The following is a 27,961-nucleotide window of genomic DNA, read 5'->3' on the forward strand; positions in this document are numbered from 1 at the left end:
TGGCAGAAACCAAAGCTGCCACGGACGCACACGCTCCGTGGGCCCCGGACCAGACTGCCCGCGGGCAGCTAGCGTTGGCAGCCAGGACCAGCATGGGCCTGCTCCTAGGACACAGGACCCCACGCAGCCCCCCAAACACACCTCTTGTCCCACCCCTCCCCCCTCACCACCTGCAGCCCTGAGATGCAATGGGCAAGCCTGCTGCCCGGAGCCCAGGATGGGGACACAAGGTTTCTGGGTCTCAGAGCAGGGCAGGAGGGCCACAAGCCAGGGGCTGACGGGTTCCTCTGCTCAGCACGAGGTCTGCACAATGCTGGGGCTCTGGCCATGATGGCTGCACACACTGCAGATTGGAAGAGGAAAACGCCTGTGGCTTGAAGGGGAGCCCCCAGCTCCACGGTGTTTCCTGTGCAAGGCAGCGGCCAGGCCAAGTGACCACACCCCAGCCGCAAGGGGGGACCCAGGCTGCCTCCAGGAGGCTGCTTCTGGCTCTCATTCCTCCTTGCCCCCCAGGAGGACACCCCCCTCCTGGAGCAGGTGGTCAGAGCTCAACTGGGACAGTGACACATGACCTCTGGCAGGTGGGCAGCATGGCGGGAGTCACAGGTGTGGGGCGGGCCAGGGTCGGGTTCCACCCAGCACCTCTGCAGGCGGGCAGGTGGGCTGGGCGGGCAGGTGCTCCTGAGGACTCCCCCACCCTCTGGCCCGGCCCTGCGACAGCTCGAGGACCGTGCTGCCCCCTAATGCCCGGAGCCCAGCCTAGCACAAGAGTGGATTTCTGGGAGTCCAGGCCTGTGTACCTGACCAGCTGTGGACACCTGGACCCCGTCCCCTGCATGGCATTTTGGAAATTATCTTCCATGTTGCCCAAATGCCATATGTTTTCACTTCTCTTTATTTGAGAACAGAAACATTTTAAAAAGTGACCCTGCTTGACTGAAGGAAGTTCACAGAGCACAGCCGTGCAGACGCCCGCTCGGGTCCGGGCAGCTGCTGCAGAGCAGAACCCAGGACCCCGAGACACGAGAGCAGCACGCGGGGACGACATTCAGACTTTATATTTAAACAGCAACAACGGGTGGTTCAGCGCTATTCCAGTAAAAGGTTCTGAACTCATTTCTCCACAGCACCTGCAGCCTCACTGTGCGGTGACAGCGACCCTGGGCGCTGATGCTGGGGGGCCCCGTGGGACAGGCACCTGGGGTGCTGCCTTCTGGCTCCTCTCTGCAGAAAGACGCTCCAGGCGCTCCGTGTAGAAGCCATTGAAGTCCAGTCTGCGGGAGGAGAGGGGCTGGGCTCCCATGCAGATGCCCCAGGTGCAGAGGTGCCCTCCCTGCGGTGCCACACCAGGCAACTGATCCACCCCACAGGCAAAGGGCCGGCTCTGCACCAGGTGCGAGGAACACCCACCCACACAGCCTTCCCTGGTTCAAGCAACACTGACATCGGAACCTAAACACACATGCAAACTGAAAGCGGAACAACCAAAACTCCTAATTAGGGGTTTAAGCAGAAGCATAGCTTCGGTTTCTCTGCTAAAACCCCAGCAGAAGAGCTGTCCCCCACCCCCCACCCACCTCCCTGGCAGCCCTCCCCGGCCCCTGGATGTTGGGGCCAGCCTTACCTGGCACAAGGGCCCAAGCGTGCCACAGGCTGGAGGCACCTCCCAGGCCCTGTACTTAGGATATCAGACGTCCGTCTGACACCTTCCCAGGCAAGGACACCCCCACCCCAATCCCTTGGAAATCAGCTGACCCACTGCCTCCCCTCTGTAGAGCGGGGCGTCCAGGACACTGCCGGGCTCCACAGGTCATGGGAACCTGCTGGCCCCAGAACCACAAACTGGCTGACCAGTTTGCTGGCCCCCTGCACCTGTCTTCACGCTCCTGCACTGTCCTCCCCAACGGGCCCTCCCAGAGTCACCAGCAATGCTGTCACACCTCCTAAGAGTGGTGACAAGGCACAGCCAGCCCCAAGAGCCCAAACAGGAGGCTTTAGTAAGCGCTGCCATGACCCCCACTGTTGGCTCCCAGTGACTTCCTGGCCTGAGCAGCACCGCTGGTCTTGTCTTCCCTTGCCTGCCTCCTGGCTGCTCATCTGAAAACGGGGTGATGCTGCCGCCATGCACGGCCCAAGGCTGGGGGCTGGGGGGCCCTTCCAGAGTCCTGGGTCCTGGCTCAGGGAGCAAAGCGTTGGGCGAGCCTGAGCCAGCCCGGCCCACAGACAGGGACCAGCGCCGGGGGCACAGACGGTCACTGGTGCACACGCTCACGAGGGAACACAAACCACCGCACACGTGCATCTGTCACTTCAGGGAGTGAGCAGTGACCAGCAGCAGCACAGGAGGTGAGGGACGAACGCCCACACACCCAAGCAGACCCCGCCTCAGTCACTCCCTCCCTGGGGCGGCCCAAAGCTGTGTGGTGACGGCGGGGGGCGGGGGGCGCACGGGGGAAGCCCGGGACTCGCGGCCACACGGGGACAGGATGGTGCCCGTGGCAGCCGGGGCAGGAGGCCATCCGCACCCACCTGGAGATGACGCTGGCCATGCTATGCTCACAGTCGCTGGTGCTGTAGAGGCTCAGTCGGGCCAGAAGGTCAAGCAGATGTGCCGAGAAATTCTTATCAAACTTGTTGATGGTGGCCTCGAAGCTGGAGGTCAGCTGAGGGGCATCCACGTGCTCAGCCAGGTACTAGAAGACACGGTCATGCACCGTGAGTGCCTCTAGCCCCACCTTGGCATTGTTCCCTACCAGCTCGGCCTCCCTCCCCACCCCCCCTTTTTTTTTAAATAGAAGGGATTTGGGCAAGTTTTCATGTGATAAAAGTTAAGGCATCATAAAAGTTCCTGAGACTGCGGAACACAGAGACATGCTCTGTTTGGGCAGTGGGCGCCCTGCCCTGCTCCCACAAGGAAGCAGCAAGTCCATGCACCTCATGGATTCTTTACGTGGCTCAGATTTTCAAGGGAATGCAGCATTTTCTCCTGGCTCCCTCTCAGCAAAGGGAGTGGACACAGGAGTGCGGGCCTGAGCTCCCTCCAGACCTGGGCTGGTGCTGCAGGGCCCATGCCCCTCCCCGCATCCCCTCAAAGAAGGCGGAGACACCTCGCCCTTCTGGTTAAGGCTGGACTCTGTAATGACAGCAGGGCCCACGGCCCTGTGCCTGCTACGTGGCAGGCCCTCTGCGGACACCCCAACCCCTGCTCCGGGGAACTGTGGCCTCACCCTCGAGCACAGCGGGGCTGAGGTTTGGACAAGTTTGGAGAAGAGATCCTCTAGCTCATGTTTGGAACCTAATTAGGATGAACTTTTTTTGATCAAAGGGACAACAGAATGGAGGGCTGCAGCGGGCCTGCTGGACGAAGCCGGAGGCTGCACACCTTCCTAGCGAGCTCCTTGCGGGCACGCTCCTCCGCCCGCTCGGCCTCCGTGGGTGGCCCCAGCATTGTGCCATGCTCCAACATCAGCCGGCCCAGCTCACCGTCCAACTTCATGCTCTGCGTAAATCTCTTGGGGTCAGGAAGAAACGCTGTTGTTAGTTTCAAGGAACCCAAGTGGACTATGTGCCACCACACAGCTGAGGCACCATCTGCAGATGTGGGGACAGCAGACGTGAACTCGGGGAGCTGCACCTGTGCCCACATGGCTTCCAAGGGTGCCTGTCGGAGGGCTCGTCAACAGAGTCTTCTGAAGATGGCATCTCCCCAGGGCGAGCCCCATACGGATCTGGCTCCCAGGCTCCTATCCCCCAGACGCTGGCGACCACCTTGCATGCCCTGGAGTCCTGGTGAACCCTGTGTCACCCCCTCTGCCTCCCAATACTGACTTTCTGTATCAGCATTTTAGGCAGCTGCTTGTAACTGAATCAAATAACTTGAACTGGACAAAAAGAACGCCAGGCGCCCAGAAAAGGGCTGGGGACAGAGATGCTGCAGCTGCTGGTCCCGGCCCACAACGGCAGAAGGGGGCTCAGACAGACAGCCCTGCACAGGGCGGGCAGAAGGCGGGCGGGCTGCGTGGTGGCACACCTGCATGCAGTTGGTGAACATGACGCACACGGACATGAGCCTGGAGAAGACTTTGAGCAGCTCAGGGTTGGTCAGCATGCAGTCCTTCAGACAGTTGTCCAGGAAGCTCGTGTGGTGACCCAGCACGTCGTCGATGTTGGACGCCTGCGTGGAGAGACGGCACCTGCCTTGGCTTTCGGCACGACTTTGCGAGGAGACCAGACCCTACGCGGGCCAGGCTGCTGCTCTGTGTACTTCTGTTTTGTTTCCTTTCCTTAAATGACCCTACGGCTTTTGAGAGAAAACTTCAAAATACCCCCACAAAAAAATGCTAAACATGCCGCCAAAAGGCCACAGTTTTGGTTCTTCCACGGCTGCCGTCCCTTCATGCTTCTGGGACCTGCTGACAGGCCCCAGGGGTGCTGGGATGGGGGTGGGGGCGCAGAGCCACCCCAACCCCAAGGCTCTCCGCACCACCTCAGGGGAACCCCCCCACATCCCAGTCTCACTCACGCACACCTTGGCTGTGTTCACGAAGAAACCGCTTCCGTGTACGGAGGGCTTTGCGGTCTCCTCCTCACCAGCCCGGAGCAAGCACTGCACTAACCCCCCGACATCCGGCCCACTACGTTCCCTTCCCAAGAACCTACTTGGTGCCACCCAGCTGGCGTAGAGCCTTTTAAGTGTTATGCCGTCTTAAGTTCAAACTCACAGACTTCAGGTTTTTCTCAAGGATGTGCCACGTTGGCTCCATCACTTCACACATCATGTAATACTGAATGTTCTGCACAAAGTTGAGCATCCGCTGTCGCAGGGTGAAGGCACCGGCAAACCTGAGCGAGCACAAGGAGGGTCGCCGCTGTGGCAGCCGCGGGCCCCCCCCGCCCCGCTGTCAGGGTGCCCTGCGCTGAGCGCCCCCACACGGGCACACATACCACCCGGTGTCACCGACCAGCGTGTGCGCCGGCGGGAGCGAACAAGCACCCCCAAGCCTCACAGGGCTCACGGTGACAGACCCGGCCACCCACACGTCCGCACCAACAGCGGAGGGACCGAGCCACGTCTACCGTGGGCGGCCACGGCCCCGCGCTGCAATGTGAAACTTGTCAGGGGTCGAAAAGCCACAGAGCCGTATGACAAGCTGCCTTTCTAAAGGGGTGAAGAGTGAAACGCTCCTGCCTTGAGGGGAGCACCTGAGCGCGCAGAACAGACGCACCACTTTGCCGAGTGTAACGAGTACTGCTTGGCGGCCTTGTTGCTGATCCAGACGTTGCAGAGCTGCCGCTCCACGTGCTTGCAGTAGAACATGTGTCTGAAGAGCATCTGGTAGCGGGTCAGGGCTTTTCTGCAAGAAGGAAAAGGTGGCCGACACCTGGTGGGCGCTGCTGGCCTCCGACACCGTGAGGCTCACGGCACACAGTGGCCGAGGCTCTGACCTCGCTGATGCCGTTCTGCTCCCTGGCCGCCAGGCAGCCAGGCAACCCACCCCGCACAGAAGTGGACGTGCACAGCCGCTGCGAACGGTCTGCAGACTGGATACAATCCTGCCTTCCGGGCAAACCTGGAATTGTGTCCAGGGCAGCTGGCGCCGGAAAGATCAATGCTCACCTATTGATAATCAGTGACAGAGGCCACTTAACAACATAGTCAAAAGAGAAGGCCTCCAGGCCGCTCAGCGTGAGCTCAGTGGGGTCAGCATGGACCATCGCCTTCTCCTGCTTGGTCTCGATGGCCAGAACCCGCAGGAGCTGAGTGATGAGGTCATGAGGCATCAGATCGATCTTGAGAAAGACAAAGAAAAAAGCGTCACATCCTGACCGCTGCCCCAGCCCAGCTGCCCCACGAGCTGGAGAAGCAAGTCTGGGACTGAGGTAGCTTCCTCTGACGTAGACTCTGCATCCTGAAGGCTGGCTTACAAAACAAGTGTCTGCCAATAAAGCCTCAGCCGCTTTCCACCAAAGCAAAAAGTGCAGAGAGATCATTTTTAAGATGCCCGATGGCGTAAACGAGAAACTACACAGCAAAGCCTAAATCCCTTCAGATTTATAATTTTACCACAAGTGCCAGGACCCAGCCGAAAGAGCGGCATACTTAGTGGAAAACAGTAGGCTGACCGTGAACAATGTTGGGGCTGGGGCGCCAACCCGTTGGTTCAGTTGAAAGTCCACGGGGACCTGCAGACCGCCCGTATCCCTAACTATGAATAGCCTACTGCTGACCGAGAGCCTGACACACGTGACGAGCACGTATTTTGTACATCATAACATGTACCGTGCTCTTATGATAAAGTAAGCTACAGAACAGGAACCGTTAATAAAAAAGAAAATACGTTTATGTCACTGTACTGTATTTATCGATAAAGATCTGTGTGTAAACGGACCTGCGCAGCTCACACCCGTGTTGCTCAAGGGTGAGCTGCGGCATCACCATCGGGAGTTGGGTTCTCCTGGGGTTTCATGGCCATCTTGCTCAGGCAGCTGCCCAACCTATCTGGACGCAGGTTGGTGGGTCTGAAGGGCACTCCCCCAGCCCCAGGCCCCGACCCACCTTGAGGTCATCCTTGAAAGGGTCCGTGTTGGCAGTGCTCATGCGCAAGGCCAGCTCCAGCAGAGCCTCCAGACGGGTGGGCGTGATGTCGTCCACTGGCTTCTTCAGCTCCTCCTCGGTGAGGTCCATGAAGTGCACAAAGAAGTCACCCTGGTCCATCAGGAAGTAGCGCTTGATGGACCTACAGAGCGGGTGGGGGCACGGGGGTCACCAGCACAGCTGTGGGACCCGCAGAGTGGCCTAGACTTGGGAAAACTGACAGACGGCTGACAAGGAAGAGCTGCGTGCAGACGAAGGGCTCCCAATACAACCAGCAGTTTGGATGATGAGGTGGGGCCAGGTGGGCCTTGGGTAGCGCAGCCCAGGGAGGACGAGCCAAGCTCCTCGCCCAGCAGCACTCCCCTAAGCAGGCCCGACCCTGCTCAGCTTCTGAGACCAGACGAAATCAGGCGTGTTCAGGGTGGTATGGCCATAGACCAGAGAAGTACATTAGAAAGGGGAGAAACGGTCAGCTTCACAAATGAGCAGAAATGAACAGCTCTTAGGCACAGGTGAGGGACCACTGTGTTCAGAAAGGGCTGGTGGCCCTGGACCGGGGGCAAGACTGGGCAAGCTGTGTCACCCCAAGGTGACACAGGCAGACATGGCCCCACTGGGCTCTGGGTAGCAGGACCAAGGTGGCAGGGTCACAACTATGCAAGGTTCTCAGGCTGGAGACAACCTAGCAGCATGCTTGTGTTTCTGTCCACAAAACAGAGCCACTAAGAGTAAGTTTCTGGCCTTGGTCAGACGCCAGGAGGGTTCCACGAGCCGAGCTAGAAGGCAGAAGGCAGACAGCTCACCTCAGGTGCGCCACGAGCTCCTTCTCTTCCATCAGGAAGGCCAGCAGGACCTTGCTGGCGTAGTTAAAAGCCTTCTCGATTTGCTCAACATATGCTCGCTCCTTCAAAGTGTAGATGATCTCCTTGGCCACTGGGCAGGTGACATCGTGACCACACTCTCTGACTACATTCAGATATTTTCCTGAAAAGACAAGGAGAAAACAGATTAAAAATTTCACTATACCGACACTAAACCACAGGCCCAAACCTCGGATACTGTGACCCCAACACTAGCTAGCGGACTGGAAACATGGTTCTAGAGCCCTTTACGTGAGGCAGGGAAACACAACTGATGCCCGTGAAGGACAGAAGCAGTAAGTGCTACAACAGGCTAGACTCTCTTTCATCAGGATTTTTCTAACAAAGAGCACAGAAATAATTTCAAAAAAGCTTTCAGAGAATGAGGTTCCCAACCATCTTCCAACCCCGTCCTTGATCACCAAGTCCCTGGCTGGAAGCCTGTCCGGTTCCCAGCCCATATGATGGTGAGTGGAACACCACTGGGCCACTGAGGCCCAGGTCCTCAACTGCTGTTCCTATAGTGGTGTATGAGACTGACCCAGAAGGACTGGATCTTTGGACTTTGTTTTTGTTGCTGGCGCTGAGCTCCTAAAACTCTTGCAATCTTGTGGCTCATGAGCCCCTTCCGAGCACAGCTGAGTTTACGCCGGGAGGTGACTCTGGGCAGCCCCTGTCCAGCTCAGGCTGGGAGCTGCGTGCCGGGGAACCAACCCTGTGACCAGAGGGCGGGAGCTTTGGTCCTACCCCCCGATGCCGGGCTCGGAGAGAGGCTGGAGACTGGATAAATCAACTGCCAAACATTTCATCACTCACGCCTGCATAACGGAACCTCCCTACAATTCCTAAGTGGAGCGATGTGGAGTTTCTGGGTGGTGAACACGTCCACACGGGGATGGCGCACCGAGCGCCACGCACTTCGGAGCTCCTGTGCTCGGCACCTGCCCAGACCTCGCCCCATGGACCTCTTCAGCTGGCTGTTCACTTGCATCCTTTCTAATAACCCGGTAATCTAGAAAGTAAAGTGTTTCCCTGAGTTCTGTGAGCCGTCCTAGCAAATCATCAACCCCGAGGAGGGGGTCACGGGAACCCCCAATTCGTAGCGACGTCAGACAGCGGTGTGGACAGCAGTGTTGATGTGGGGGCCGCCCTGAGGGACTGAGCTCTGAGCCTGAGGAGCCCGCGCCCACCAACCCTGAGAGGTCCGTGCTGGGACTGGGCTAATTCACAGGACGCCCAGCTGGTGTGCACAGACAACAGGAGAGCTGGATGTTGGTGTGGAAAAGCCGCACGACTGGCGCCGGCTGGGAGCAGGAAAGCAACTTTCCTGTCAGTGGTAACAGAGCTCTAGAAACAAAGTAGTGAAGAAAAGCCACCTGGGAGACAACCTCCTGGGGTCAGGGAACAAAATGACAGCACCCAGAGCCGCAGGAGTCAGACGGGACAATGGCCAGGCACAAGAAGACCCTGTGGAGGCTCTGCAGCCCTTGCAGCGCACGGCGGGGCCCCTGCCCAGCAGCAGGGGCACAGAGACAGAGCCACAGGACAGAGGGCGAGCATGTGCTGGGCTGGGGCGCGAGGCTCACCTGTGCTGAGCACCTTGCCGACCATCTTCTGCAGGAAGGAGGGGATCTGCCGCTGCACGACGGTGTACCTCTGGTCCCAGTACTTGTCGTTGTAGTCCTCCTGGATCTTCTCCTTCCGCAGCTCGTGCTCTTCCACCATGAACTCGCTGGCAACCACAGGACGCTCTCAGGCGGCAAGCCACGCCAACAGGCGGATGGGCTCAGCATGTCCCGTGCCCACCGTCCCCAGCTGAGAGCCCGCTCCGGGGCTCCGAGGACATTCAGGGCCACAGGGGTGCAGGTCGACCTCTCTAGTTCCACCCGTCAGGGGAACGTAGCCCTTCCCTCCCGTGTGAACACAGGCAACGAGCCGACCCCCACAGCAGGGGGGCAACCCCTTCACGCCTGTTTCAGGTATCTCTTAGCGAGGCACGGTTTTAAAATCACGTTGTCAGGCCCCCCCCCCAGACTGTTACGCGAATCACCAGCAGGGAAACGCTACCTCTAGGCCTGGCTTTTCAAGTCCTTTAGCAAATACACCTCAACAGGACAGACTTGTCTATGGGCCGCCCCGGCTCCTCGAACGTGCTGGACACCCACGCTCCCCAGCTGCGACGGAAGCCCGCGACAGGAGCTGGGAGCCGCACGGAGCTGATTCTGACCCCACCACTCGACACGCTGAAGCCTCCCTGGGCAGCGTGGCTGCACGTGGCGTCTTACCTGGGTTTCCCCAGGCTCCGCGAGCCCTACCTGTAGGGGTCATTGATTATCCCTCTATAGATCCACTTCTCCAGGATCTCGAAGTAGGGCACGCTGGCGGCCTTGGTTAAGTACAAGCACAGCTCCTGCGCCTGGCTGTCGCCCGTGTAGTTGAAGCTCCGGTCGTGGAGAAGGCTCAGGGTGGACCCCCCGACACACTCGCCCTTATCCACCGAGGTGGCTGCCAGGAGGGGGGGGCAGCACTCAGTGCTGAGAAGGGCTGCCTGTGGCTCCCCCAGCTATGTCACGACACCCCAGGTGCTCCTTTTGTGGGGGACACTCAAACCGTAAGCTCGTGATCACTAATGAAAGTTTATCTACTGATAAGTTTCCAGAGTTTTCCTCCCACAGATTAAAACAGGAAACAATACAGGCTTTGGCCTCACACCCTGGCGTCCACAGTGAAGAAACGAATGCCTCGCACGCTGGTCTGGGAGTCTCACCTTCACACGCCACAACCCACCCGCCATGGAATGTGCCTGCCCACTGCCCCAAGTCCCTCCCATGGCCCGGCCGACATGGCGGGTGGGAGGGTAGGCACGCACCAAGGGAGGCCAGGATGTCGACGGTGCGCATGGCCGGCTGGATGTAGAACCAGAGCTTCTGAAGTGACAACAGGCCCTGCCTCTGCAGCTGCTCCAGCTGCGTGACCAGGATCAGGTACTCCTTCACTAGGGTTCTCATGGCTGCCGCCAAGGCATGGTTCACCTGTCCGTATTCAAAGGAAGACTTTTCTTCAATGAACCTAGGAGGGAAAGGAGCACCCAGGACCCATGAGCAGGGGAGGCTACATTTTCAGATTAGATGTCAGATGCTCTGAGCCCCCTCCCCACTCAAGCTCTTCGAAACCAGCCCCCTGCACTTGTCCCCAGGCCCTTCAAAACCGTGTCAGGCATGAAACCAGGTCACAAAAAGATGAGGACGCTCTTTAGAAAAGGAGTCAAATGATCTTTACAGACACAAAGTGGGAGCTGCAGGGGTCAAGAGCACCTGGGAAGGCCCGTGTCCAGCCTCAGGTCCCGTCTGGCATCTACCTGGTCACCGTGGAGTAACTGGAAGCCACGGGGAGGATCCTGTTCACCAGCTCCCTGATGGACAGGTCGAGGTTGGGGTCCACGAGGAAGGTGCGGCTCTGCCTCCCAGTGAGGGGCTGGGCGGTGATGTACCTGCCGTCCACACCCACCAGCACATAGAGCAGGTCCTCCACCACGGCCGACTCTTGGGAGGCCAGGGGCAGCGTGCCTGTGGGCCGCAGATACCAGCTGGGCCATGGCCTCACCTCCAGGGCCCCTCACTCCCACTGACCTTTCTCCTGCCCTAATCTACTCGGGCACCCTCTACTGATTTCTCTGTTATTCCCTCAAACATTCATGGGCATGAGAATCAGGCTGTTCACTGGGATCTGACTCATCCCAGGGAGCTTTTAAAGGCTGGGATTCCAAAAGCACCATGAGCACAGGACAGGTGGAGCTTGGGCAGTGCACCACAGCCTTAAAGCACCAGGCAGATAAAACCCTCTGGACACAAATAAAAGCCTGACATTTAAAAGGAGAAAGTCAGGAATATAAAAAGCACTTCTGACGTAAGCTGTTGTTACAGCACTCGTCACAACTTAACAAGTCTGGGCTGCTGTGGGATGAAAAGACTTTCTTGAAAGACTTGGAAGTGGTGACAACTTCCAGCACGTGTGCACAGTATGAGACGGTTTCCTTACAACCACCCAGTTAAGGACAGTCACAAGCCATCAGCCAGGGCCACCGGCCAAACAGGCCCAGGCAGCTCCTGCCTCTCTCGGTTCACAACCCTCGGCGTCCTCCTCTGCTGGGACAGACGGCCACGCATGGGGAGCACACGCAGCAGCAACAGAACGGTGTCCGTGCCCCGCCCCGCAGCCCAGCCCTGCGCAGCCGGCCCAGTGGGAGCCCGTCAGCCCCGTGGCACCGCAGAACCGGGGCCTGGCGGGCAGGGTGGCACTGCAGCGCACCAGCCTGCTGACGGCGGGCACAGGCTCTGAGCACAGCAGCTGCCGGTCTGGGCGAGGCACGGGTCACGGGGCCTCCAGAGCCACACTCTGGACTTCAAGCTCCGCTTCCTCTCCACAGCTCCGACCGGAGCGACAAGGCTCGGCTTCCTGTTTCTCAAGCGCAGGGGTGCCTTCTAGGAATCGCCTCAACCCCCCCCAACTCACTTGAAATCTGAGCATCACCCCAGTTAGAGCCCCAGTGGATGCCCTCAGTGGGGGGATAAGGGGTGCAGCACCGGGTCAGCTGGTCCTGCGGTGGGGACCCTGGCCTCGGGGGGCAGATGCCACCCTGCCCTCCAGCACCCTGCTCACACATGGAAAAGGACAGCGTCGCAGGCTGAGAGAGCAAGAACAGCGGGGTGGCACAGCCAGCCTGGAGGCTGAGCGCTGAAGGGACAGGGGAACAAGCCAGGCTGAGGGGACACTGCACAGCGAGGTGTGGCCTGGAGGCCAATCCACCAGGGTCTCTGCGGCTCCCCAGAGTTTGAGGGGTCACTAGAGAAGCTACACAGGACACAGGCCTGAGGCTCAAAGCCGCTAGCTCTGGGATGACAGAGACAGCCACAGGGCAGCAGGGCAGGATGTGAGGCCCCACGCCACCGGCTACCTGGGCCAAGGGAAAGAAAGCTAAACACCCATTCCTCAGCCGCACCGGCTGCAGTTCAATGCCCATTTGCTACGTTCCACAGATGGCCCCATACCAGACAGAGCAGATCCATAACATTCCTTTAACACAGCAAGCTCTGCGGAGGTGCTGAGCCCCAAGCCAGTGAGAGCAGAAGGACTGTGTCTGGGCAAGAGGGACAGATGGTGGGGGGTGGCGCCTGGGACCAGGCTGGTGCAGCGGGAAGGAAGCAAACACAGGTGCCACTCCAGGACCCGGTGACCTGTGACCAGTCGCCGTGCGAAAAGTGGAGACACTAAAGGGAGGGTCAGGAGCCCCACTGCAGACACAAACAACAGACAGATGGCCACGTGAGACCAAAATTCAGGGAGACATCCTGAGGATAGAGATCTGGGATCGCAATGGGGACAATATGATTCCTTAAAACAAACGAGGTCACCCTGCGAAGGAAAAGTGGCAAGAAAGACCTGGGAGCAAGCCCCAAGGATCTGCTTGGAAGATGAGGTGGGGGGAGGAGGAGAGAGAAAGGAACATCCAGAGGCAGCGAGAGCACAAGAGCTCGGCACTACCGAGGATGAGAACTCAGGAAGGGCAGTGCACCACACGCTCAAAGGCACCGGCTGTTAGAAACACACACATCACCTACCTACAGGCACAGCCGTGTCCGTGCTCACGCCTGAGCCAGTCAGGAAATCCCCAACCAGTGTGGGTCTCTCATATACCCACGGTGGAAAGACAGGGAGGCGCTGGCCGGAATTTTTTTTGTTCTGCTTATCTCGAAGCAACTTTCTTGTAAGTTCTAGAGACTGGTGAGGATATTTTCAAAAACAAAAAGAGACATACTTTTAGTACCAATACTTAAAACTGACATCTACGGCACCAGAGGAGTCAATCACTCAACACATGAGGGTTCAATAAAAACGTGAAGAAATGAGCGTCTCCATGCCCATCACAGCGCAAGGCTCTGGTGACAGGACAGGGACCCCGCCTCTCACTGGGGTCTCGGTCTGTGCAGAACCCACAGGTAAGCCAGGAGCACGGGCAACAAGCTGCACCTTTCTTGGGAACACCTACCATAGACTCAATGGCTTCTTCCTGGTGGCACAAAGTCTAGACATGACCTGATGGGTGGAGACAAGGCCCCAGGGACAGCCAGCTAGAGAAGGGAGCCCCTACCTGGGCCCCTCAGGGCCAGGGGGAGAGGCCACCTCCTGCACATGCCCAGAGCTGCGGTCCTCCTGCGGGACCAGGCACCAGAAGCTGACCAGGGCAGTCCTCAGAAGTACCAGGTCAAGGGTGGCCAGTGAGAGGGGAGGTGCAACTATTTCCTCATCTGTCACACAGGGTAGCAGTGTGAGGACACGGGAGGTGCTGATGTAAGACAAGCAACCAGTGCTGGCTGCCGTGCCCGTCAGAGCCACTGAGCTCAACAAGCACAAGCTCTGCTCAGACCCTCATGGGTGCTGCTCTGAGGGGCCTGAAGGCCACAGGGGCAACCCCATGAGAAGAGAGACGTACATCAAGGGACTGGGGCAGGACATGAAATCAAGAGCAGGAGAAGCGGTAAGTATGAGAGATAGAAAATGGTCTATAAAGTATATTCTTACAAAAATAAACTGTCAAAAACTAATTGAGGGAAAGGAACAATCACAATTTACGGAGGCTGAGATCCATGCGAGTGCCCCCGACAGGCAAGCCTGACAGCCTGGTGGGTCAGAACCTTCCTGCACCGTTATCCACTCCTGTGGTCCAGGACTATCACCCCTGAGGGTGGTGGGGGAGCCCTACCTGCTGTAGCGTGGAGCCCGTGGCCACACTGCCAAGCTGCTTCCTCAGCTCCTCAAGCTCCTGCATGGAGATTTTGGAGGCCGTGGCAGGGGCACTGAAGTTGGTGGAGCCGCTGCCTGCAGTGCTGGCTGCAAGCTCGGCGCGTTCTTTCGCATTCTGTTGTAAATACTGCAGAGTCTGAAAACACACAAAACCACGATCACATGGGCCAGCTCTGCAGAGCACAGCCAGCCCCCGCTTCCTTCCTTGTCGACTCCACGTGGAGGAACAACGGGACCCCCACGAGTCCCTGAGCTGCAGTCTGGTCTCTCAGCGTTTGCTGCCACAAGGTGCCACAGCTCCAAATCAGGACAGGAGGAAAACCCGATGGCCGCGTGACAGCCAATCCCCAAACTCCGTTCCCAAGGGCACGGCCCCGTCTCTGCGCTCGGCCAGTCTCCCATACTGCAGTGGGACCACTCTGTCCATGCCCGGCCGCATCCTTGACCCCTGAACAGGCCCTGGGCCTGCAGAGGGACAGGGCCAGGCACCTCCCTGGACGCTCGCGGGCGCAGCGGCTCCTCCAGCCTCGACCTGAGTGCTTTCCTTAGTGTCGCAAAGGACACATGCACAATTCACAACACGTGAGAGCACAGCATAAGACAACGAAAAGTAAAGCCCCGCCCCCCCCCCCCCCGGGAGGTGGCAGCTGTAATACTTCTCAAGTTCACTGCGAGCGTGAGCTCCGTCCTCTCTGAAGCAGCACAAACACATCCGTACGGTACCTCACGGTGCCACCAGCATGGGGCAGGGGAAGCAGCCAGAAACGTGCCGTCAGGGGCACTGTCTCAACGGGGCAAACCTCGCAAGCATCCACCAGCGCAAGCCACCCCACGAGCTCCGTCAGAAGCCCGCCACACGTTCGCCTTTCCCGACACTCCCAACGTGAGCCCATGCAGCCGTTACCTCTCTGTCCTCCGTAAGTTTTGATAACAGGTACACCAGCGGGTCAAGGTTCCTTGTGTTTTTAGATTTCAGTTCATCATATTTCTTTAGAAAATCTTCTGGAGTACGAGAAAATTCTGCTATTTTAACCTCAAAAGCACAAACACGAGAGATTCAGTGACAATAACAACTTTTAAAAATCTTCCAGAAAATTAAACACAAAAACCAAAATAGTGAAATTAGGTAGGCTAAATGATCACATACCTCTGAGATAAGACTTAAACCCAACAAACAGTTTGTTAACCCTATGCACGGTCTCCCCTGTAGTTTCCCTCCTGTTATGCTTCCTCAGCCTGAGATCAGGAAATAACCACTTAGATTTTTCTAACAGTTTATGCATTTGCTTCATACATTCAATGCTATTCCCTTTGGAATTAGGCACAGGCTCAGGGGTTATGTTTGCTCACTGATTTATGGTGTTTCCCTTGTTATAAATTACATTCACTTTTGTGTTCCCAAACACTCTCCGCTCAGTGAATTTTCCTAATTATTATGGTGCCATTATTAATCTATTTAAATAATTGAAGCTTCGGGGCGCCTGGGTGGCTCAGTCATTAAGCGTCTGCCTTCGGCTCAGGTCATGATCCCAGGGTCCTGGGATCAAGTCCCCACATCGAGCTCCCTGCTCAGCGGGAAGCCTGCTTCTCCCTCTCCCACTCCCCCTGCTTGTGTTCCTGCTCTCGCTGTCTCTCTCTCTGTCAAATAAATAAATAAAACCTTAAAAAATAAATAAATAGATAAATAATTGAAGCTTCATGATGTGTTTCTAAAAATAAATTTCAAAATTCTCTCTTACTGAAAATCTGTAATTTTGAATTATATATTATTTGAATAAAGATAGAAAAATCTGCTTTAAAGGGATGTCAATACAGTTAATACCAGGAGCTTCCTTTTCTTTTCAAGTTTTTTATTTTTATTTTTTTAAGTAATTTTTACACCCAATGTGGGGCTCAAACTCATGACCCCGAGATCAAGAGTCGCATGCTCCAGGCAACTGAGTCAGCCAGGCATCACCAGGAGCTTCCTTTTCATCCAGAGGAATAGGAGTCTGCTTCCTCACGGGACCCAGAACCTGCGTTCTGAGGTCAGGCTGACAGCCCAGCGCTCTCCCTGAGCCTCCAATTGCTCATCTGTACAACAGGGTGAGTTACAAGAACTGCTATGAGGAATCATCAGAAGCACTGAGTTGAGCACAATACTTGGTCCAAGAAAAGCCTTTAACAAGCATTGTCCGCCATCAACACTGGTGATGCTGTGGCTGCTCAGGCAGGAAGCTGGTGAACTTTGTGCACAGCGTGGCACAGGGACGGGGCCCGCCTCGCCCAGGGCCCGGCACTGCACCGGGACGGGGCCCGCCTCGCCCAGGGCCCGCCTCGCCCAGGGCCCGGCGCGGCTCCGGGACGGAACCCACCTTGGCACTGTGTGCAGACACAGTGGTTGTGACATAGGGGGTCCTATTCTTCTGCAGCAGGTCGATATAGACCTCAGCGCCATCCCCTCCGTGGACACGCAGCAAGCTGAGCAGCTCATTGACGTCATGGTGAATCCGAAATTCACTCATAGTTTTGGCTCTGAAACAACATCACAACAGGTTTTCCTAAAGGCAAGAGGAAAGCCGTTTATAAAAACAAAAGTGTGCTAACACTTGTAGTGAAGACGAGGCCCAAGTTAAATATCAAGCATCAAGCAGAGAAGACTCAGCACACACTCCCGCGACGCTAATTAACTAATGAATATTAATTTGCAAATCCACACCGAGAAAGTGAGGCCCTCATCTCCTAGTATATAAACATTTAAAACTGGCCAGAGCCAGGGTATCTCCAAACATAAAAGCAGAACAGTTAAGCATGAACACACATACTTGTAAAATCAGGAGGTGCTCACAGTAACCAGTCACGGACATGAGGTGCAGCAGGGCATGGGTTGTGGAGTCCCAGCCAGTCTGAACCCTGACATGGCCAGGTCTGGGCTACAGGGCCCTAGGCAAGGAGCCTGTCCTCTCTAGGCTTCTTCTGACAAGGGTGACTAGTAAATCGTACCCACAGAGCTGCTGTGAAAGCACCAAAGGGCCCATACTTGGCAAGTCCTATGGTGTTGTTACTAGAGAAGCAAGAATAAGTGTGCTTTTACTACGTAGGGCTGACCAAGTGCAAATGTTGTTACTGGAGAACTGGCTGGTTTTACAAAAGGAAAACTGGATCTGAGTCACCAACAGCATCCTAAACCATCAGTTACCTTACCAATCACAGAGGACCCCGAACGAGGCACTGTAAACTACAAGCAAGACAGCAAAGAGGACACGGAACTTTCCCACTGAGGCCTCTCTGAATCCAAGGGCAATTGGTTTTATCCATGTGCTACAAGGTTTCCCAAGGAATGTGGGTTGTCCTATACTGGCTGGACTGAGGACCCTTTGTCATGCTAGATGGCAAGCACGTTGTTTCCCACCGAAAGGAAACAGCTGTCCACCAGATACAAGCAGGTGGAGACAGCACTTCAGAAGAATGATCATCTGAGAGAACGTTTATTTTAAAACTATCTGCACAAAACCTTGTGTTTGTGGTAAAAATACAAGCACAGACATGCCCACGTCACAAATATTAATGTACAAGGAAGCCAGTTCTCTGTGGAGATCTGGAACGATTCCTGCAAGAACCTGCTCTCAGCTGCAAGCAGGACCTCTCCTGGGAGGACATCTGGAAATGTGTAAGGGACACTTCTGGTTGTCACAGTGACCAGAAGGGTGCTCTTGGTATTCGGTGGGCAGGAGACCAGAGAACCTAAACACCAACAGAAGCACCCCACCAAAAATGTCCACAGCATCCCCACTGAAAACAACACTGAGGAGCATCTAATCCCAAGAGCCCACTAGATCTTTCTGACGCTCCTGAGTTCTTCTGTTAGTGGCCGCAAACACAGACGTCTGTGACAGGGCAGAACTCCCCTCCTCCCCGAGCGTGAGCTGCGCAGAGGGTGGAGGCAAGGGCGCCTACTGCACATTTCCCCAGGAATGAGTTAGGCAGAGAGGTGGCAGCGAGTGTTCGCTGAGGGCTCAAAGCTAATTGCACAAATGGGCTTGGAAAACATTAGACAGTTTGTGAAAAAAAGTCGACTCCTAATGCTTTTTCGTAAGAGATGAAAAACAGAGTCTGTCCAGAGCTCTTCCCAGCTGCAAAAATGATTGACTGGGAACGCAGCCACACACCTTTACTTCCAGAATGAGATAAGTTAATTATACTTTTCAAAGCTATTTTTTAATTTGTTAAAGACAGACCCCTTTTCCCGACCATTGCGTGCATGCGTGTGCACGTCCTCCTCCACGCTGAACCACCTGTGCGAGGAGCGGACAGTCCGCCTTGGGGCCATCCCGCCCACCCCCCACGGCCAGTCCCCAGCGTCCCCAGCAGTGGCATCCCCTGATCATCCATCAGCGTTGTAATGAGGTGACTGCTGCACAGTCGTCCCCCCAGCTCGGCAGGAGGCTCCGAGGTGGCAGAGCCCGCCCCTACTCCTTCCGCGGGGGGCACCGGGCACAGCGTCCGGCACATGCCAGGCGCTGACGGGATGCAGGGCACTAGAAGGGCAGGCGCAACAGGCAGGGCCCCCGGACCAGGGGGACCACGGTCACGGGAGGCCGCCGAAGGGCTTCCAACAAGACGCGCCACCGTGAAGCGCGAACTGTCCACAGACCACTCTGGCTCCGGTCTGGTGACGGGCCGCAGGCAGGAACGACCCCGGGGCCGCCCCGGCCCCTCCGGCGGGAGGCGGCCGCGCTGCGAGCAGTGCGGCTGAGGGGGGCAGCGCGAGCTTTTGCAGGCAGGAGTCCGCGCGTCACGGCCTGCGAAGGGAACGCCGAGGTCCCGTGTGGGGACCCGACCGTGGGCGGGACGCCGCAGGGGCCAGGGCGGCGCCGGAGCCTGGCGGCGCGCGGCCCAGGGGCGAGCCACCGGCCGGCCGCGCCCGCGCCCGCGGGCAGTCGACGCGGGGAAGCGCTGCGCACGCCGGACGAGCGCGCAGGGAAGGAGGGCCGGCCCGGCCTCGCCGCCCCCCAGGCTCAGGCGCCGCCGCCCCCCGCCGGACTCACCGCTCACACCCCGCGTCCGGGCCCAGCCCGCCGAAGCCCCTCAGCAGCCCGCGCCGGCAGCGGAAGTGGCGCGACGTCACTTCCGGCCCGGCCGCTCGCCGACGGGGGCCGGCAGGCTGCGGTGCCGCTGGCGCGCAGGGTGATGCAGCTGCCGCCCGCGCTGCACTCCCGCCTGGTGGGGGCGCCCGGGGCGGCCGAGCCGCTGCCTGTGCAGCGGGATCCCGCGGCTGGGGCCCCGCCCTTCCACTTCGCGGCGCGCCGGGTGCGCTTCCCGCGGGACCACGAGTTTTTCGAGGTGGGTGAGCCAAACGGCGAGGAGGCAGCTGTCGACGCGGATGCGGCCGACTCCGGGCGGGGGCGGGGCCGGGGCCGGCGGGAGGGGCGGGCCTGTGGGGCGGGACCGTTGGGTGGGGGCGGAGCCTGCAGTCGGGGCGGGGCCGATGGGTGGGGGCGGGGCCTGCGGGGCGGGACCGATGGGTGGGGGCGAGGCCTGCGGGGCGGGACCGATGGGTGGGGGCGGGGCCTGCGGGGCGGGACCGATGGTGGGGGCGGAGCCTGCGGTCGGGGCCGCCGCTGGAGGGGCGGGGCCTGCGGGGCGGGTGGACCGGTGGTGGGGGCGGAGCCTGCGGACGCCGGAGAAACGGGACTACCGCGCCCGGCCCCGCCCACCACGTGCGTGTCCCGCAGGACGGGGATGTGCAGCGACACCTCTACCTCCAGGACGTGCTCACGCAGGTGACAGGGGCGCCTGAGAGGCCCAGGTGAGTGGCTCTGGGCCCAGCACCGCCCCCTCCCCGGGCCCCGCCCGCCCCTAGCGGGTGACCTGCTGCCTCGCTCTCTGCCCAACCACCGTCCACGCCCCTCTGGTCTGGCCTGGCCGCCTCCTAGCTGGCCCGTGAGAATGTGGTTTGGGATTGGGAAGGAAACATCAATGCTTTATCAGGCTACTTGGAGGACAGGTGTGGACCGGCAGCCTGAGGCCCTCTGTTAGCAGCAGAGTGGCCTTCCCACGAGGTGGTTTCCTTTGCCAGGGTGCCCGAGTTCACCTGTCAGGTAGCAGGGTGCTGCCAGGTGTTCGACTCCCTGGAGGACTATGAGCACCACTACCACACTCTGCACAGAAACGTCTGCTCCTTCTGCAGACGGGCCTTCCCCTCCGTCCACCTGCTGGACATCCACATACTGGAGTGGCATGACTCGCTGTTCCAGATCCTGTCCGAAAGGCAGGACATGGTGGGTGATGCGTCGCGTCCACTGGGCCCAAGTGCAGTCATCTGGGGCTGGGGGGAGGGGGCGGGGGGCTTGTTCCTGAGCTGTCTGCCTAGTGGGTACCAGCGCCGTGGGGGTCAGGGGCCAGGTGAGGGGGCACCATGGAGGTGGGGGTCAGGACAGAGGTGACATCATTTACGTTTCAGTATCAGTGCCTGGTGGAAGGCTGTACAGAGAAGTTCAAGACCAGCAAAGACAGGAAGGATCACCTGGTGAGACGTCACCTCTACCCAGCCGACTTCCGATTTGATAAACCGAAGAAAAGCAGAGGGTATGCGAGGCGGGACACAAAGCAAAAGCTGCAGGCCATTGAATTTAGAAGAGCATTTTGGGTGTAGAGATTCTAAGGATGGTGCTGTAGTGAAGCATCTGCATTACTTATGTCACGTTTAGCTGCAGATACGGAATCACTGACCGATCAGCAGTTGTTCGTCAGGAGGGCTTGAACCAGTAGGGGATGGTTTTGCTGCTCTGTTGGGAATGAGTGGGGTCTCAGCGCTGTCTGCCCCCGGGGCGTCTAGGAGCATCACCCCTTTCTCTGCAGTCACACTAGAGCTGTACCTGCACCTCGCCCCCCCTCCCAGGTGCCAGCCCCACGTGGTGCTGACAGCCCCTGGGAATTTGTCCCAGGCTGTGAGGCCCTCCCCTCACACTGACCCTGTGATTTTTTTTGTCTGGTTGGTGACTTGACAATAAAGCTCTTTGCCACTGTCACTGTTAAGAGTGCACCTGGGAAATGCTTCAGGGGTAATTCTTGAATTTGTGTTGTATTTCTTTGCCTCTTTCAAGTGATTCTTTGAGTGGTCCTTCAGAACCTCCTGAGAATTGTGTTGATTGAGGTTTTTTCAGACCAGTTTCTCTCAGCGGGACTTTGCTCTTTAAAGTAATGTAATTCTGAAAGCACACTGCAGCATGGGACAGTGGGAGGCTTTGGATGTGAGGTAGCTCTCTCCTTCTGGAGGGATCATTTCAAGGAGAAAAGCCCTGCAATGCTGGGTCCAGTAGGGGTTAGGGAGGAGACTCTCAGTACTCTGTAGTTAACGTTAGTACATTTCTCACGTATGGTCATGAAAAGACTTTCAGCTCCCTTGGTAGGCATTTACCACGTGGCACCCCAGAAATACTATTTTCAAAAGATAAAGTGTAATTGTTACTAAGCTTATAAACATGGCACCTGTTATATTAATGTTCACTTGGGATTTTGTCGTAATGCTTGTCTTTGTCTTGGTAGTCTAAGCATTACAGTATGCCAGGATAGCTATAAAATATTTTTGCAAGAAACAGTAGTGTTTTTGTGGTGAGTTGGTCCGTGAGAGAAGACAGGGTCACAGGGGCCACCGCTCACCCCTCTGTCTCCACAGCCCAGCCACGCCGGTGGCCGCTGTACGAATGTCGGCAGAAGCTCTGGGGGCTGATGGGGAGCAGTCGGGAGGGGACGCCATGGAAGTCTGCTCTGAACACGCAGCCCCCCTCCCAGAACCCGTGGGCGAGCGGTGGATATACAGCCACAGGTTAGTACCTGCCGTCTGTCTGCAGCAAGTTCTGAATGTGTGTTTTATGAGGATGACGCTGGGCTTGACCCTGGGTGGTAGTCTCACAGAGAGAAGCAGATGCTGGGTCGGAGTGTTGGCTTCCGCAGCGGTTGAGAGCCTATTTCTGTTTCTCTTGAATGTCTCAGTTTCTTGTGCTTGCCCTGCTTTGGGACCCCGGAAGGCAAGGCACCCCCTCCTGTTTGCATCGTGGCCTAAACTGGGATAGAAGGACCACTGGCTGTAGTTGCTAAGGTTATGATCTACAAGTCTTTCTCATACTAATTATTCTCTTATTGGGTTAAACTTGATTTTAAGTCTAATTTTGGGGAAAATGTTGGACAGAAGAAAAGAGATTGCCAACAAATGCAAACAGACAGGAAGATGGGCTTGTATCCCTCCCGCTGCCCTCGCGCTCCCACCCAGACTTTGGCCTGCAAGTGGGTCCTGGATGCCCGTGGCTTCTTCCAGATGCTGGGTCACAGGAAGCCTGGGCCTGGAAGCTTGGCATCAATGGCCCTCCTGGCCGAGTGTCCCAGGCAAGCGCGCTGCCGGCTGGGAGAGTGTCCCTCAGGAAGCAGGTCCGAGGCAGCTGGCTAGCCGCAGGAAGGGAGCTGCCCTGGGGCCTGGGGTACAGGGCATCCAGGGAAAGGAGTGCCCATGGGCTGAATGTCCCACAAAGTGAAAGAGAAGGAGCCCCCCCAGAACAAGAAGAGCATACTCATGATGATGCTGCTTTTACGAGTTGGGTTTTTTATTGGCAAAAACCGTAATGGTTTAGTATAAGGACTTTTTTCCTTTTCAGAATACCTTCTACCATCTGTTTCGGTCAGGGTGCATCACGAGGATTTAAAAGCACCAAGAAAAGAAAGGAACACCAGTGACAATGTGGACAGAGAGCCATGGGCCTCCGAGCAGACCCCAAGGGGGGCGGTTGCCTTTCGCAGGACACGGGGTCAGTAGTGCGATTTCTCTCGCCTTCTGGTGTGGCTGCCCTAGGACCCAGGCCTTTGCCACCCTTGATCCTCGATGCCAGTCCCTCGGTGGACCACTGTGTGACCGCAGAAGCAGTGACAGACCCACCAGTTCCAGAAGTGGTCCCGACACATGCTCGGGAATGAAACGGGGGCCGTCCTGAGGATGTGCTTTGTAAACACGTAAATACTTGCTTTTAACAGTCTCCAGTTAGTCTCCAGTTGTCACTTGTATGTTGTTGAACTGGGTACAGAAGTGAGCAGCAGCTACCCACGGCTAATCTGTTCTCAGTGCTGGGTTATCAGGAAGATTTACGAAGCCTCAAACCCCCAGGGGGTGAAGGGCAAGGTGCAGCACTGAGTTGCTGATGTTCATGGCTTGACGAGAGGCTCCTGGGTCACCCCTTCACCACACCAGCGATCAGACCTGATGGGGTTTAGTGAGAACCAGGGAAGGCTCATGCGTGCCTCGGGGGGCAGTGCAGCCAGGGTGGCTTCTCCAAGGAAAGACCGTGATGGGGCAGTGAGGGAGTGTCGCAGCGAGGGTGGGGGCTCTGGTCAGAGCTCCAGGGCCTGGCTGGCACATGCTCGGCAGGAACAGAGCGGACTTGTTGTACCGTCGTGTGGATGAGCATAATGCAGCTACCGGGGAAGCAGTGCTGGGAGCAGCACCTGAACGGAAACAGCGGGGTCAGCTCGGTGTTGATACAGTCGGGGCTCTCAGGGCTACACCTGGTGGAGTGGGGACCCGACAGCAGGGTTTCTCTCTGGAGGCCCCGTCTCCATCGGGCATGCGCCTGGGATGCTTCTGTGCTGACTGCTGGCTTGAGGGCTCCAGCTCAGCCAGCAGCAGGAGGATGGGCCTGCCCCTCCCCACCTCACCTCCAGCCTGTCCTTTCCAGGCTCTGGGCTTGGCTGGAGGCAGCTGGTGGTCATCTGTGGCTCCTGGCATGGAGGCTGGTGCCCCAGCTCCTGGCATGGGGCCACACCTGTGGCTCTCCGGAATCTGGAGCAAAGGGACTGTCGGGGGGTCATGTCACAGCCGTAGTTTCACGCAGGAAAAGCTCTAAAGGTGGGTTACCAAGTGCTACAGAAAAAAAACAAAACCTAAAGTGCAGGTCCTAGGACATCAACAGGAGACCTAGCGTGCACTTCATGGAGGGTGGCGGGGCAGAGACCAGCCTTGGCTGGGCGGGGGGGGTGTCAGGGCTGACCCAGAGTCCCTTCTTTGGCTCTTAAAAGCACAACATAGAGACAATGCTAACTTGCGAAACTCCCATTCTGTCTCTGTCCACCTCCCCTCAGAGACCTTTCCTTCTCCAGCTCCTGCACGGCCCCCCTGCCCAGCCCCCCTGCATGGCCCCCTGCACTGCCCCCGCCATCTGCAGGAGCACACTGGCCTTTCTCACTGCAGCACGTTGTGCTAAACGTCGTTGTCCACAATGTCAGCCCCAGTAAGACTGTCGTGTAGTTTTGGGGGCCTGTCCGTCCTGGGTTCCAATCCTCACTTCGGCCCTACCCAGAAAGCTGCTCGTTCAGTCTGTCCTGGTTTTTCTTCTGAGAAATGGAGGATGTCAAACTTCAGAGAGAGTGTTTCTGCTGCCAAACCTGGGTGTGGTTTCCAGGTCCAATGTCAAGGGGAAACTCGACACGTTGATGACAAGGAAGAGCTTGATTGCAGGGTGCATGGGAGTAGGACTTAAGGATAGGCTGTCAGTGTTTGAGGATGCTGAGTTTGCATTAGTCTATTTGTGGTGGGAAATGGGATTATCATACGTAGGTTTAAATATTCAACATGTTGTTATTTGGGAGACCACAGCCCATTGGGGTGACTGCATTTGTTCCCAATTGGTGTGTGAAGTGCTCAGGCTCACAGGGAGCAGGGCAGAGCACCAGTCTTGGCTCTTGTCCTGGGGGCACCATGTCCTCAGGCTTTGCCGAGTTCCTCAAAATCATATTCAGAACCTCATGAGTCTGCTCAATGCCCCTTGGCTCACCTTTTTTTTCTTTTCTCTTTTTGTACCTTATTTTGGATGGAGTGGGTTTCTTTTCTCATTCTGATATTTGGGAAGTTAGGCACTCTCTCATGTTATCTCAGAAATTTTAATATGTGAATACTTGTTCGGATCTAAGATTAATCGGTATTCTTTCCCTCCCCCCAAACAGTCCATGGACTGTGGATGTTCGATTCCACCACCTGGAGCCATGGGTGTGATGAGAGGTGGACACTGGCCTCTGGGTCCTGTCTGTGTCCCCACACACTCCGCAGCCCCACAGTTAGCACTGATTCTGCTGGAAACATTGTCCTCCTGCCTAACGAATCTCTTGAGAATTTCCTTTAGTGAGGGTCAGGAGGAACGAGCGTTCTCAGTTCTCTTTGCCTGGAAAAGTTGTTCTGTTCTTGTTCTGGAAGGAGAGTTTGGTCAGGAATACAGCCCTTGCCGGCAGTTTTCTCCCTAAGTCGGGTGAGGGTCTCATTCATCTCATGGCTGCTGCTGAGGGTTCAGCGGTCAGTCTTGTCACCGTTCCTCAGAAGGGCTCTGTCTGGTCTCCGTCTTTACTGTTCTGTGGTTCCTCTCGACAGTTAAGGGAGTGCGTCTGTGTACCTGCTGGCTCTTCACTCCGTTGTGTGAGCCGGGGGTCTTATCTCCTCACACATTGCCTCTCCCCGATTCTCCGTTCCTTCTCCTTCTCAAACTCCAGCCACACGTGTCTCAGACCATCTCCCTCAGTGAGCTGTGTTTCTCACCAGCCCTTCTGTATTTTCCATTCCTTTGTAGGGGTCTTTGCTTCATTCTGGACGATTTCTTCAGTTCTACTTTCTAGTTCACTAATTTTCTTATCAGTTATATCAAATGTGCTGTTAAACTCATTCAGATTTTAATTTCAGTAGTTACGATTTTCAATTCTGTTAGTTTTGTGTTGTTTTTCTGATTTCTTGTATTTTTATAGCTTTCATCCATCACATTTTCAATTCATTCTTTTATTTCTTTAAACATATTAAACTAATTTTACATTACTGAGTGATAATATCAATATTTGAAGATTCTGTGGGTCTAATTCTTTTGTCCATTTCTTCTGCTCACTCACTCATGGTGCCTTGTTTCCTGGTGAATTTTGTGATTTTTGACTGTGAGTTTATATTTTTTGGAACTTTTCTTCGGGAATTTCCCTGACATGTCTGAATTCTCCCAGCAAAACTTAGTATCTGCTTCTGTCTTGTGACCAGGGGTCCTTCCAATCTTGGGTCATTTTAAGATGAATTGTTAGGTAGGGATTTTCAGTCCAGTCCACTTTTCCTACAAATGTCCTTTCTGTGTCGCTGTTGCATGACCCTTAGCCAAAGCAGAACATCACATTGAGAGAAACAGACCCCCTCATTTCACTCACAGCAAGAGAGTTAGAAATAAAAATACCCTGAGGCCTTTTTTTCCACATTCAATTGTCAGAAACCCAGAAGTTTGGTTGCACTCTGTTGTCAGGGCTGTGTGGAAACAGGCATCCCACACATTGACTGGGTGATGCTGAGTGCTGAAACCCCCAAGAGGATTTGGCAATATCTAACACAATTGCATTTGCATTTACCCTTTGACCCAGCAGATATGCTTCTAAGGATAGATCCTAAACACACACTGGCAAGAATTCAAAAGATCTACTTAAAAGACATTTTATTCAGTACAATTTTTAATGACTAAAGACTGAAAACAGCTCAAATGTCCCAAATAGTGTTGAGAACTGAATTTTTTTGGCATGGTAAAAAGAAGATACAGATTTAAGATCAATGAAGTTAATAGAAACCTTGTAGTCCTAAATTTGAATTAGAAGCATTGCTATGTGCTGACTACATATATTTCGCATATTCCAATATGGGTATATTGTTAAATCAGTATTTTTACTGAAAAGCCTGGATTCATTTTTAGAAGTCAAGGAAGTTACTAAGGGATGCTAAGGTTGGACTCAGGAGCCAACTTAACTAGGGTCCCACTGGCCAGAGATATGATAGCTTGAGCATCACTGAGAATCACAACTGCAGCTGAATGAAACAGATCAAATATATTTAACCCTTTGAGCTCATTGTGATTCTTTTTTTTTAAGATTTATTTATTTTTAGAGAGAGAAGGGGGGGTGGGGCAGAAGCAGAGGGAGAGAGAGTCTTAAGCAGACTCCGTGCTGAGTGCAGAACCCAACGTGGGGCTCAACCCTATAACCCTGAGATCACAACCTCAGCGGAAACCAAAAGTTGGACACTTAGCCGACTGCGCCCCAAGGGCATTCTCAAAGCAGTGAAAGAGTGGATAAGAGCAGTGGGGGAAGAGTCAGGATCCAGGCTGAATCAGAGGCCAGTTCACAGGAGAGAACCCCGAAATAAGGAAACTGGGAGGAGCCTCCTGAAGTCAAACAAATATCAAACACTGACCTCTGAAACCAAGGAAGCCAGAACTTGATTGGCTTAGTTTGTAGAGGAATTTACAAGCCCAGGGCATTGTTGACAAGAGTAGAGCAATCAGCTGGCAACCAGGTGCCAGGGAAGGGGGGGTCTCCTGGGCAAACACTGTTATCTCAGGGGGACTGTGGGCTACCCAAAGCCGCACGGTCCTTCCACACACATCAGAGGCTCAGCACGTTTGGGGTGGGGAGGTGGAAAGGAATAGTCTTCACTAAAATAATCGAGCCAGACACTAAACAAATAAGCAAATAAATAATAGTAGGCCCCAGAGGAGGGGGATTAGTACCCGGAGTTGCTATGTTATATTAACTGTAGTGTGCAATTTCCAACAAAAAATTATGAGGCATGCAAAGAAAGGAATGTACAACCCATATATCTGAAAAAGCAAGCAACAGAAACTGCCTGTGGGCAGTACAGGGTGTCATATTTATCAGAAAACACTTCAAAGTAGCCATTGTA

At 55.9% G+C, this 27,961-nt stretch overlaps 2 protein-coding genes across 6 annotated transcripts; one reads left to right on the forward strand and one right to left on the reverse strand.

Annotated features, from left to right (window-relative positions):
• Positions 1–879: 879 nt before the first annotated feature.
• Positions 880–19,386, reverse strand: TUBGCP2 (tubulin gamma complex associated protein 2). Of its 4 annotated transcripts, XR_004675937.1 has the most exons (19): positions 19,284–19,386; positions 16,611–16,770; positions 15,161–15,289; positions 14,216–14,392; positions 13,074–13,233; positions 10,814–11,021; positions 10,325–10,524; positions 9,771–9,960; positions 9,042–9,187; positions 7,399–7,579; positions 6,557–6,737; positions 5,618–5,790; positions 5,226–5,354; positions 4,722–4,842; positions 4,031–4,174; positions 3,383–3,511; positions 3,228–3,295; positions 2,530–2,693; positions 1,040–1,274 (listed from the first exon to the last, which is right to left on the reverse strand). XR_004675937.1 is itself a non-coding variant. In XM_034986565.1 (17 exons), the coding sequence occupies exons 1-17, from the start codon at positions 16,758–16,760 to the stop codon at positions 1,139–1,141; spliced, it is 2,718 nt and encodes a 905-aa protein (XP_034842456.1). In that variant the 3' UTR covers positions 880–1,138. The 4 variants fall into 4 exon arrangements, 3 of the variants coding, with proteins under 3 accessions (XP_034842456.1, XP_034842440.1, XP_034842448.1); XM_034986565.1 differs by lacking the exons at positions 3,228–3,295; positions 19,284–19,386 and having other exon boundaries at positions 880–1,274; positions 16,611–16,760; XM_034986549.1 differs by lacking the exons at positions 1,040–1,274; positions 3,228–3,295 and having other exon boundaries at positions 1,598–2,693.
• On the forward strand, positions 19,377–27,144 carry ZNF511 (zinc finger protein 511). Of its 2 annotated transcripts, none has more exons than XM_034986588.1 (6): positions 19,377–19,578; positions 19,971–20,044; positions 20,426–20,516; positions 20,699–20,823; positions 21,914–22,063; positions 22,887–27,144. In XM_034986588.1, exons 1-6 carry the CDS (start codon positions 19,426–19,428, stop codon positions 22,963–22,965), a joined length of 672 nt encoding a protein of 223 aa, XP_034842479.1. In that variant the 5' UTR covers positions 19,377–19,425; the 3' UTR covers positions 22,966–27,144. The 2 variants fall into 2 exon arrangements, with proteins under 2 accessions (XP_034842479.1, XP_034842471.1); XM_034986580.1 differs by having other exon boundaries at positions 20,315–20,516; positions 22,887–27,143.
• The last annotated feature ends 817 nt before the right edge of the window (positions 27,145–27,961 follow it).

The sequence above is a fragment of the Mirounga leonina genome, unplaced genomic scaffold (genome assembly GCF_011800145.1).
Source record: "Mirounga leonina isolate KUSES-001 unplaced genomic scaffold, KU_Mleo_1.0 Mir_114, whole genome shotgun sequence".
NCBI lineage: Eukaryota > Metazoa > Chordata > Mammalia > Carnivora > Phocidae > Mirounga > Mirounga leonina.